Source organism: Neofelis nebulosa, chromosome 6 (assembly GCF_028018385.1).
Source record: "Neofelis nebulosa isolate mNeoNeb1 chromosome 6, mNeoNeb1.pri, whole genome shotgun sequence".
In the NCBI taxonomy this organism is placed as follows: domain Eukaryota; kingdom Metazoa; phylum Chordata; class Mammalia; order Carnivora; family Felidae; genus Neofelis; species Neofelis nebulosa.
Window position 1 is genome coordinate 87,285,369 of NC_080787.1, and position 12,807 is coordinate 87,298,175.

The 12,807-nt window shown below is 34.5% G+C and overlaps 1 protein-coding gene across 4 annotated transcripts in view; it reads right to left on the bottom strand.

The window, feature by feature from the left end:
* Positions 1-261: 261 nt before the first annotated feature.
* The window catches only part of EPHA7 (EPH receptor A7), a 172,456-nt gene continuing 159,910 nt past the window's right edge, over positions 262-12,807 (bottom strand). For all 4 annotated transcript variants that reach the window (XM_058734729.1, XM_058734728.1, XM_058734727.1 and 1 more), the window contains exons 15-17: positions 7,210-7,403; positions 5,784-5,939; positions 262-3,815 (exon numbers count right to left, since the gene is read on the bottom strand). In XM_058734729.1, the coding sequence (XP_058590712.1) occupies positions 3,701-3,815; positions 5,784-5,939; positions 7,210-7,403 (465 nt within the window). In that variant the 3' untranslated portion in view covers positions 262-3,700. The remainder of the gene's footprint in view (positions 3,816-5,783; positions 5,940-7,209; positions 7,404-12,807) is intronic.

A 12,807-nucleotide genomic window follows, 5' to 3' on the forward strand; every position in this document is an offset into this window, starting at 1 on the left:
AAGGTCTTAACTAAAATGTTTGATAGTATGGTTCTTTGAAGACATAGTCTTAACTTGTTATTCTGTAATAATTAGAGTGGAAGTAAGTCACTGTGAAAAAGAATGAAGGGAAGCAGTGGGTATTAATTTTCTTCCTATTCTTATTGGTCCACTGAAATATTTCAATGAAACCTCTACTCAAGACATCTCCTTTCATGATATCGTGAAAGAAAATAAATGAGTAAGGGACATAAAGGAACCCGCCAATGATTGGAGACAGGATTTTCTTTACATTGTCTAATAGACTCGTTTATTATTTTAAGCTGGTAAAAAGAGACTTATGATTCGTGTTGAAGAAAGAGTTATTTGTGCTTGATACATTAAAGACACTGTTCAAAAGCAGTTTGTCCTTATAAAAGGATGACCCCTGTAGTAATTCTTAGGCAAGGAGGGACAAATTCAACCAACAAAAAGCACATCTCGCCCCAAGTTCCCCATGATTTCTCCACATAGAGCAAAAAAATACACATCAGTAATTTATTTGAACATGCACATCAGTGAGCAGCACGGTTGTGGCTACTCAGGAAACAAAAGGGAGAATATCAGCATTACCTAAATTAAAAAAAAAAAAAAAGAGGTGAAATACACCATTTTAATTGTCTTAAAAACACGGATAAGAGGAGCAATTAAAATATAGTCCTAAATAGTACTAGCTAATGTAGATTACATAAGTATACAATGTGATTCAACTAATAGTGCTCTGACAAGCATAAACCACCAGTCCCAGTAAACAAGGCCGATCAATTGCTGAGAAAATGTTAGATTCGGATGTAATAAAAGTTACTTTTATTTCAGTACTGAATGCAAAACACAAGTCGAGTGTGAAGACAGCGTTCTAAAAAAGGTGGCTCTATTAAAGCAAGGAGGCCATTTCCTTTTGCATTTTTATAAGTTTTGAATTCAATTTTTGACGTTTGCTTTCTCTACCTTTCCTCCCCTGAGCACTAATTTATCAAAAAAAAAAAAAAAGATTTCAAGGTGCAAGTTGTACATTCTTATCGTTATACCATTTCATCTCTTCTGGAAGAGAGTATTACAATCAGCATTACAATGTTAATTCTTTTTCTCTGAATATTCGTTTCACATACATGTATTTCTAAATCATAATGTTGGTCCGGAAAAGAAACCTACAAACGAGAGAGTGATGTATTCATACACTTCCTATTGTGCTGTGTGTCTTTCCCATCCCTTCTCCCCTTTCCCTGTAAAGAGCTGTAAAAAATTTAAGGCAGATGAGGTATATTGCTGAAGAAAAAAGTTATTTTTGAAAAAAAACTCAAAAAAACTTTTATTCTGCCCTTCTACGCAAGAAAGACTACTCAACTATAAATCTAGTGCTAGAAAAAAGCAGGAAAGACACCGTTTGCATGTACCATACTATGTCTTCTATTTCTAGAATGGCTTTTTGTTAATTTAATTTTAATAGAAAAAATAAGCACCTTAAGCTATGAACAGGAAAAGAACTTCATTATTAGTGAGTTTAGAATCCAAACGGAATTAGGAACACTCACTCAACCTCTTTCACTCATTCTCTCAAAGGCCAATGCTACTGATTAGAATTGTAAAGTGCTGTACTCAGTATAAACACTTGTATACACTGCAGACACTGAAAAATAACCCTCAAGCACATTGTGTTATAGTTCCAAAAATATATTTACAGTCTATTACAAAGATTACAAATGGAAGTGTCTAGGTGACTGTATTATGCTAATTAAAATTATTTTACAGATTATTTTGTTCCTTAGGGACAAAAAACATTTTAGTGAAATTAAAATGATTTTTCTCGTCAATTGAAAAATAAATTAAAATATCAAATAACACTGTACAGTGATTTAAAAGAAAAAAAAAGGGTGGGGAGGGGTTTGGGAAGCAATCCATTTGAGTTTTTCTATAGCCATCTTTGGTCCTAAATGTGGGAAAACACATTATGTAGCACTGAAAATACCTGTTCTTTTGTGATGCTCTGCAAGTAAAATAGAAAAATATAGTGCATTTTCAATGTATTCAGAGCCCACTACAGAGAAATGTGTGTACAAAACAAGACAGTATAAATAAAATTTACAAGTTTTACAAAGGAACATTTACAGGTTTTTGTTTCTGTTATTTGTTTGTTTGTGGATGCCCACATTATCAAACAAGACCAATTATGACCGATCCCTGGGATCTTTCTCTATTAAAATCATTATAAACAGCCCAATTCTCTTTGGAAGTACAACAGTTCAATTCTGGGGTAGTTCATGATTTTCATAACTTTGAAAGCATTACTCACAATATGTATACATTCCTGAAATATCTATAAAGACACATTTAATTATTGCTTATGAAATTCTAACACAGTAATCAAATAATATGGTTTAATAAATAAAGCTTAAAAAAAAAAGCCAGATCCTTCACCTCTTCCTTACACGGTAAAAAGAGTTCTTTCATTTAATAAGTTTCTTACATCAGCGTTCACAAATAAAAGACTTTTTTAAAAACTGCAGTGATGATATTCTGTGCAGCGAATCTGTTTTTAAAAGGTGAAAATGTGAACTGCCCCTTTTCTCATGCTTCCGAGTTCTAATATAAAACTTACTCCTTTCTTTTTGTGTTTGGACTGCATTAAACAGAATAGGATATAAAATATATGTCAACTATTTCTCCTAAATTTCCTAATGTCTCAACATTGAAAAAAATCTCGATGTGCTCAGATTAAATTTTAGATAACACTGGATAGTTCTTGCTCTCAGAGACTTGCCTTCACCCACACTCTTTAGATGAAGCGCCTCGTTTTTTTTTTTATAGTCATAAACCTACAATTTGAATTTTTTAATTAAATTCTGTCTAGTAAAATCACTCTATAAACAATCTGTTAAAAGTGCCTTATAGTATTTATGGATCATTATTGCTTTTTTCATTGAAAAGATAGTGTGTTGTCTGATCTTTACAAAAAAATTTCTTTTTAAAAAATACCAGAGCTCTTGGCAACTTGCGTTTTCTTGACTACCTGCCAATTAGCAAACGATATCAAAACAGCACTAATTAAACAAAATAAAATGGCACAAAAAAGGATACCAATGTTCTGACGGAGATACATCTTCAATCATGCTATGGTTTTGTTTTGTTTTTGTTTTTGTTTTTAATTTTGGATTCTTTCAAAGGTACCCAGTGTAGTAATGTGTCATAGATTAACACTAAAAAGGTCCAAAGCTATAAACAACTTTCTAAAACAAAGTCCTTATGAAGAATAAACACAAATGATTTTAAAAAGGAATCGTCTGAAATCACATATTTAAGGAAAATATTTCATTGATTTTAACAATAAGATCATGAATTTATTTGACAAATATATTCTTTCTTAAATTCTTTATGTACATTTTAAAAAGTTTATAAGATAAAAAGGAGGTTAGAGAGCTCAAGGTGTTTGGATGTTTTCAGGTAGTACTTTGTTTATTGTCACTGCTGTTTTCCTGGCCACCAGGGGTGGATCCTAAATTCCCTTTTTTATGTGTTCTGGTGGCACTTAGGAGTTCAAGTCTGTAGGTGCTTCTTAAATCTTCTCTTCACTGTAGGAAGGACCCAGGACATCAACTGTCTTCTAGCAGCATTTCTTATGCATATCCCGAAGGCCAGTACTGTTCTCTCGCAGTCCGTGATCTCCCTCGTAAGGGAGAAACGCTAATCACACTTGGATGCCAGTTCCATGTAAATGGAGCATTTGTGCTCTCATAGTCTGAATGCTGCTCATGATTTTCTTTTGATGGCCAACCAGTGTGATCCCTAAACTCATCACATCCCTGAAAAAGACAAATGCATTTTTTTATTAGTTACCTTTCGAAGAGTGGATTTGGTACTAAACTGTCATCAGCTCTTTAATTAAAACATCTGTTTATTGTAGGCAAACAGATCTTATCTTAGTGGTCTTGGGTATTATGATCATATCCCCGCAGCGGGTCTGACTGGCAAACTTCATCGGCATGTTCCTTCCTAAGAACTTAACTCCTCCGGCTCTTGATTTGCCACAGGTTGTCTTTAAACTGATTTGAAACTTTGTACCAGAAATTATCACAGTCTTAAAATTATTATTAACTTAAGATTAGGAAATGTTATTTGAAATGCTGTATTCTTGAACCTGAGCGAAGTTCAGAATTTTTAATTGTTACAGTAGGATGGAGGATGAATGTAAACATTTTGGGGTCTAGTAAATCAAGAATCGTCAATGATCACAAAAGATTTATCCTGAGTTTAATTATCACGTGGCGATTCTGTGCATATTATTGATTGTATACTCAACTCCATTTCAGTTTAATCATTTGCCTACATTTTAGAAAAAAAATTATTTTCTAAAATGTGCAATATCTATGTTAAATAGTTTAAATTTGACATATACTGTGTCTGTGTATGTACTTTTACCTTTCCTAACAGCCAGAAGGACTGAGCTTAGTTAGGTATTTGCAAGCAGCTAAAATATAGCAACAGTACAATACTCCAGTATTTCATAGTAGGGGTCCAAGAAAACTTTGAGAAACATCATTTTTCAGGGAAGTAGATTTCTTTGGAGAGAGAAGGTGTAATTATGCCAGCTCTACCCACATGGTGGCTAGGAGTAAGCCCAACAAGACAGCACACACATGCTTAAATTCACGTGGGTGCCACCTCCCGGCACGCCAGAAAAGAGTAGCTGACTGCTGGCCTTCTCATCTGAAAAACGTGAAACCCTTTGCACAGCAGTTCACAAACTGGATCCACTAACAGATCCTTGATAATTGCTTCCCATTTTCGAACACATTGGCTGAGAGGAACCTCACTGCCCATAAGACTTACGCTGCAGCACATGAAGCTGAAGTTCAGAGATAGTAAGTGGATTTCCTAAGACCACATAATCAGTGCGGGAGCCAGAAAGGAAAATTTGTTCTTTTTACTTTCAGTTCATAGCAATTTTAAAAATTGCTTTATTGTCATTCTTTGGGTTAAAAAAAATGGGGGCACCTGGGTGGCTTAGTTGGTCAAGCATCCAACTCTTGGTTTCAGCTCAGGTCATGATCTTACGGTTTCATGAGTGTGAGCTCCATGTCGGGCTCGGCGCTGGCAGTGTGGAGCCTGCTTGGAATTCTCTCTCTCTCCCTCTGCCCCCCTCCCACTTGTGCTGTCTCTTTCAAAAAAATAAATGAACTTAAAAAAATGAATCAATCACACACCTTCCAAAACATAGGTTAAATTTTTAGTTACAGTTAACTGAATTAAGCCTCCTTTGACCTCTTCAGAAAGTGATCATATTGGATGTCAAAGTGGATATGGTATTGGGTATGAAGCTTTGAGTTTTTCATGTCATGCAAACATGGTGAAAGAAATCCTCTTTTGCAATGGAGGAAGTTTCCTCAGTGAACAGGCACCTAAATGATACATGGTTAAGGAAAGAGGCTCACTCTGTGGGGCTTAGAATACTGGCTATGGAGACAAATTAGCTACCACTCACTACTTGAGTCAGTTTAGGGATAATATTTAAATTCTCTGAGCCTGCACCTTGCTGTGTATAAAGCTATTGACATAATAAAATTATTGCTGTGAGAGTTTAAAAATACACTGTAAGTTCAAAGGTCTATTTAGCATAATACCTGGCACATAGTGGACACTTATTAAAGAGATGATTTTCTCTCTGATTTTGGGGTTCACAACCTCTGTAATTTATGGACAATGACCTGATGTATAAAGCTTGGAATGTACCTAATAAATGATTAAATAGAATTTTGAGAGTTTCAACTTACTCAATAGTCATCCTGGCCACAGATTCAAGGGAGTTGTAGCCAGCTGCCGTGAAGTTATCTTTATATCTTTCCATCTTAATAGCCTGTAGCCATTCTCCAACTGAACAAAAGGTAGTAAAGTCGGGAGTGTTTTGATCCAAAAGAGGGCTTATTGGCCTAGATGAGAATGAAACAGAAAAGCAAATTTTTTCATGAACTACTAAAGGAAGAATGTCTTGGCTCATAAAAAAATAAGGGTAAAATAATAAAATTACATATTCTAACTGATGTTGTAGTAAAAAATAAACAGATATGTTAACGAAAATCTAATGTGTAGGGGCATGTGGGTGGCTCAGTCAGTCGAGTGTGTGACTCCTGGTTTCGGCTCAGGCCACGATCTCATGGTTTGTGGGATTGAGCCCCATGTCAGGTTCTGCACTGACAGCGTGATGCCTGCTTGGGATTCTCTCTCTCTGCCCCTCCCCAGTTTGTTCCCTATCCCTCTCTTTCTCAAAATAAAGAAATAAACATTGAAAAAAATAAAAAAAATAAAAATAATCTAATGTGTAAAGGTTGCCCAATAACTACAAAATCCAAAATTTACATTTTGGTTGGATTTGACGACCACCAGGTTGCATCTTCCATGTATTTCTAAAAGTACAGCTAACAGTATTTGTAATCAGTACACATTTCTTTATTCGTTTGTTTCTCCAAAAGTAACTGGGAGTAAAGGAAGCACATCTGGTTGTGGACTAACTTGTTCAGACCACGTGGTGCTATTGAGAACATTATGTGTTCTCCGTACTAATGGCACCCTTGTAGTGCCTAGTGAGCTCATATACCTCCACAAGGGCTTAATGACCAGTACAGACAAGAGCATCAGCATGACTCAGAAGCTAAAGCTTATTAATTTCTAATACACCTTCAATGGAGTAAGCCAAGCACAAAGAATGCATGGAGTGCTTCGGACTCTTTTTAATGAGTACACCTCTTTAATCATGTATTGAATTACTTTCATAAACCTTAACTTCATAGAATCATTTTACTAAATAGCTTAAAGCAAAACAAGAAAATATATTATGCAAAAAAGTAAAGCACTAGTAATAAAATCCCACATAATACTAACGATGATTTGAAAATGTGGAACACCACCTGATCATAATTTCCAGTTTAGAAAGTCTTCTAAAATGATGGCCAACGATATCTGCCATAACTTTTAAGAAAAACAAAAGGCAATAACAATAGGTCCCTTTAAACACTAGCTAATTAAGGTAAGCCAGATATCTGAAAAGAAAAAAATAAAGACTTTGGTAAACACAATAAATTTAACATGGATATATAGTTTAACACAAATGTCAATTTGCCATTGGGTTAGGACTGAGGAGACAGAAGGTTTAAGTGAGTATTTGAATGTCTCCCAGAGTCCATTCCCTTAGGTATTTCTTACCTACTACAAGTTCCCAGGGGTGTTTTCAGACTATTTGGGTTTCGAATCATTTTATCTAGAATTCCAACTATCTGTTCAAATTTTGGCCTTTCAGCACGTTCCTTTTGCCAACAATCCAGCATCAACTGGTGAAGGCCAGCCGGGCAGTCCATGGGTGCTGGTAAACGATAACCTTCTTCTATTGCTTTTATAACCTAATAGCCAAAGGGACATTAAAAATATTACTAATTGAGGCTCAATGATAATAAAATGAATTGTTCAGTAGGCAAAGCGATTTATCCAGATAAGATTGAAGCACATCTTGAAGCATTGCAAAAGACATATTTTTCCCCAAACATCTATGAACCTTAAATATGTTATCAAGGGGTGCATGAAGAGCACGATATCATGACACTTCCTAGTTAATTCTGCAATAGGGAGTAATAATTAAAGTCACTCAGGGTGCAATAGATGGAAAACTACTAATGTCATCCCAGAGGTTTTGAAAGCGGAATATGTTATGAAACCATTTTACTTGTATATAGCTGTACATGTACATATTTGTCTATAAATCTATGAATTCTTCAAGTTGTAAGAGGAAGGTCTCAGTTACCCCGAATTTAACCCCCCAAAAGTGTCACTTTTTGCAGAGTTCAAATGACACTTTCAAACAAGATGTCAAAATGCAGAATGTACTATGATAGAAAATATTACCAAGCACACTATCACTTTAAATATCATGGAGCCTATATACTTATGAAATATATAGTGTTATACAGTGGTGTGCTGGAGCGAATAGCATACAGTGGTTCATAAAGGTGACTGCATCACTTTCCAACTCCAAGTTTAGTGACCTCACACTGGAAGACTGAAATCAGCTTTGGGGAAGAGGATGGGAGAAGGGTTACACCAGGAAATCGGGGAAGGCTGCAAGTTAGTGCTTTCCCAGAGTGCTGGTTGTTAAACTTTTATTAGCACATCACTGTATGTGATAGTGCTAATACGCTATCTAATAACAGCCTAAACACTATAACAAGCTTTGAATGTTCATGAAAAATAAGTCTCCATAAACATTGGTACATGGCAATCAAAAAGTCTAAAAGTTTATTATTCAGACTTATTGTTTGTTTGTTTATATGGAAAGCAAAATTTGACGCTAAAAGCCAGAAACTGTTACAAATCTCAGCAGCACAGGAAAATAATTACCAAGGCAAACAACACAAATAAGAGGGACTTGTAAAACATTAGAATAATATCAAGGGGAATTAACAAATCATTTTTGATACTGACTGATATAATAGCAGTACAAATGTAAGAAAAAAGTGACTCTGGAAAAAACAAAGAGGAAACCTTGGGTTTCTGAAGAAAATAAAGGCAAAAGTAGGCAGACAAAAGCTGGCTTTAAGAAATGTTGATTAACATGGGTGCCTGAGGGGCTCAGTCGGTTAGGCTTCCGACTCTTGGTTTCAGCTCAGGTCATGATCCAGCGGTTGGTGGGGTCGAGCCCTGCATAGGGCTCCACGATGACACTGTAGAGCCTGCTTGAGATTCTCTGTTTACCTCTCTCTGCCCCGCCCATGCTCACACACTCTCTCTCTCTCTCTCAAAATAAGTAAATAAACTTAAAAAAAAAAGAAATATTGATTAACAATATTTGTAGGGAAACATATCCCTAAGATGCTTGTTGACATTCCAGAATAACACATTAAAATGTAAAAGGTTGCAGATGGAATGAATAAAGTAGCTGGCATCAACAATTTCTACAGAAAATCCTTTGTATAGGAAAAAAAAAGTACACTTTAAGAAAAATCTCTATATGCAAATTGATCAAATTTAAAAGGTAAATAGATTAACCTAATAATAGCAACTTTTGAAAAATATTATAAGATACAATTCTTAGTTGAAATTCTCCCCTGAATACTATGTTATATATCCTATACATGAGTTTACTAGATGTCTTCAACTGAATTTTCTATAAGCATCTCATACTCTACTTATAATTGAATTTCTCACCTTCCCTAAAACCTTTTACTAATCAATTAATGGCCTTTCCAGTCATCACACCTAGAAAGCTGACGTGAGAACAGTTGTAGATTCCTTCTATGTACAGCAAATTAGTCACCACTTTCTGATGATGCTCCTTCTTAAATGCATACATGTTCAAATAAGAGAAGTACTCTAGTTTGAATAACAATGATGGAGAAAAAATCCTTATACTTAAGTGACCTTAATCAGTGTTGGTATTGAATGCCAATGAAGGACAAAGGACAGAATTTTAAGTGTCCTTGTTTATGATCCCATTGCTACAAAGGTTGTGTATCTTGTAAGCAGTCCTCTAAAATACCCCAAACTTCAGAAAGCTTTACATCACACAAACACAATGGTAACTCTGTAAAGATCACAAATATATAATTATAGGAGAAATTAAATTAAAAAAACTGTATTAAATGCAAAGAAATTTCCATGGCTTTGTATAACATTCCAGCGACAGCCCTATACTTGGATTCAATGGGGCTCTATGTTACAAAACCTAAATGCAAGTAAAAATAATGTACTTTGGAAAGCTCCGTTAAGTTATTTAAATAGTGACTTAAATTGTGAATAAGTAAATAAACAACTTCTAAAATTTAATGTATTCAAAATGACTAAATAATACAATTGAGAGGCATTTTTTTTAATTGGGAAAAGAGTGGCTTTACTCATATTTGAGGTTGCTTATATTTGAACAGAAGCAGTATCTTTCTGATTGGCAGGACAAGTTCCCATGCTCATAACATTAGTGCAATCCTTATTATTTTCCATCACCTTCTAACAATATCCCTGCTTGTAATTTGTCTTCAGATGTCTAGAAAGTAACAATGCACATACAGTGATCTTTCCTTTGTTCTTTCCCTCTAAATACTCTTTTAAGATGCAAATCTAGGGGCACCTGGCTGGCTCAGCCATGGAGCATGCAACTCTTGATCTTGGGGTTGTAAGTTCGAGCCCCAGATTGGAGGTAGAGGTTACTTAAAAATAAAATTAAAACATAAAATAAAGTATAAATCTAAATCTGATCACAATCCTCCTGACATTAATATTCCTCAGCAGCTCTCCAAGCCTTCATAAAAACATTTAGAATTCTTCATCTTTGAGCACAATATGTATTTAAGTCTTTGTGCCAATGAACATAATACCATTAAATGACTTTTACAGGAATGAGTTAATGAACCTCTGCAGTTGTCCTTTTGCATTATAGGAATTTCATACTCTATTATTATGGCAGGAAAACATTTATTTCAGCATAAAATGAAACATCTGGCTTTCAAAGATAGATACAGTGGTGGATACATTTTTAAAGGAATAGCAGCTAAGGATAGAATTTAAAATAAGAGATGTTCTCGATTGGGAATGGACTTTGGGAACCTAACGTTCCCATTAACAATCATGCACCTACCTATGGGAGCACTAGTGATAATTGCTGGGAACCTTCTACAGAGCATAGTCTGGCATAATCCAAGCATACATACCCTTTGAGGGTAAACCTGCTGATGAGGGGTGATTCAGGCACACACTGAATCTAGAAATTCTGCAGTTTTTATTTGGTTAGCTGCATTTTACTTCCAATTGGGAAAGCAAGAAGTACTTTCTGCAAATAGTTATTCATTTTTGGAAACAACAAGGCACATGGGTAAAATGGTTAAACTTACACTTCTTAGAGCATTATGTTATTATTCACAGAATTCATTTAGAAGATCTTTTTGTGAAATTTCTAGAAACCCGTTGGACAGGGATTTACCTGTCCAGATCTAGCCTTAATATGCTAATAAAAGAAAAAAGAAAAACATTAAGCAATTTCTAATTCTAGATAGGTCCTGGATTCATAGGAAGTGATGGGTAAATGACATTTATAAAAGACCACTGGGATATAATAGGAAGCATGGCTTTAGTATATACTGTAAAGAAATACTTGGAAATAAAAACAAACGTTGCTTGCTGCGAAGTGTTTCAGTATTATTAGGGTATGACCATTGTAATTAGAGGAAAAAGAACACAGAATGACCCCATGATAATGGGCTGGTAATAACTCAAAATGGGATCTAACATGAAGGACTTCTGCTCTTTGCTCATGCTCATCTCCATTCCATTAACCTCACAATAACGTATGACCCACAGTCCATGCAATTAAATATTTTGGACCCCAAGTATGGGATTATGGCAAAGTTTTACCAAAACAATCACAATTTTGTTTCTATTGTAACATAAAAAATACAAAGTCATAAATTAGTGGTGACTTTCAAAAGGGAAAGTTGAAGGCTCACAATTTAACTGAGAGCAAATTTAGTTAAAGTGTATTATTATTATTTTTGAAGCTCTTAAATGTCTTTTAATGACCCACTTCAAGAATTTATCTTTATGTCCAATATCTTTATGGAACCTTATTTTTTTTTTACTATCTTTATGACTACCTACTAGTTAAACTAACAATGCATTAGCTTAGCTTAAAGTGAAAAGAAATGACTTTGTTGAGTACTATAAACAGAAAAAATGTAATCTACCTAAAGAACGTCAAAATTTGAGGGTAACTATTTGAACTAATTGAGACATACATTTCATTAAAACACAGCTGCTGTGAATGCCAAAGAAGAATATTTTCAATTTCTGTAATATTTATTATGTTTGACTGAATGTACATATATAAAGAACTTTCTTTGAAAAGCCATTATGGAAAGGGCTAAACATCTGCAGATTTTTAAGAATGAAAATTAGAAATTTCTTTGGGACATTCACTCTCAATTGTAATAGCAAATAACTAAATTCTAACTGCTTCCACTGCAGTGAAAATTCAAGAAAGCTGTAAGTATGTCAAAATACAGTTAAGAATCCATTCAAGTGTTAAGTGATACCCTGTTTGGATATGGGTATCATCATACACATACATACTATCTTTTCCCAAGTTTTTCTTGCCCATTGCCCTGTCTAGCATGCAGATAAAGCCTTCTGGAAACTATCTACCTCACTGACTTCTATAACACCCTTGTCTGTTCAGAGTGATCACAGACACTTCCCTTTATTCAGCATTCAGCCTGGAATTTGGGGGATTTGTTTACAAATGTAACCATCAATTTACATCTTGTTCTCGTGATGTCTTATGAAAAGTCTTCTAAAATCCAAGGCATTTGAAATTCGAAGGCTCTCTAAAATCCCTGACAAATTACTAGGAACTAAGTTTGAACAATGTAAAGTTAATTAATTCACTTAATAAATGAATCTAAACTAATTAAAAATTAATATCTAGGAAGATCTGTTGAAAGCAAACTTCCCACTATCTATTCACACATTTACAGGATTTTCATATGTGTCAGGGGATTGTCAGAACTCCTCAGTCTTTCCATGAACTCCTACCAGAGATTTCAGGTAAAAAAGCTTTTATCTAGGGAATTTTTTGCCAGAATGAAATTCATTATTTTGAATTATTCATTTTTTTCAACATTTGCATTTTGAAATGTATACATATAATTGCTCAAATAGCACTTTAACAACATTAAGTATAAAATAACGAATACTATCCTAAAAGAGGAATAGTAATATAAATTTCACTATAAAACGGAGATGTATAGGTAATCCCTTACTATTATA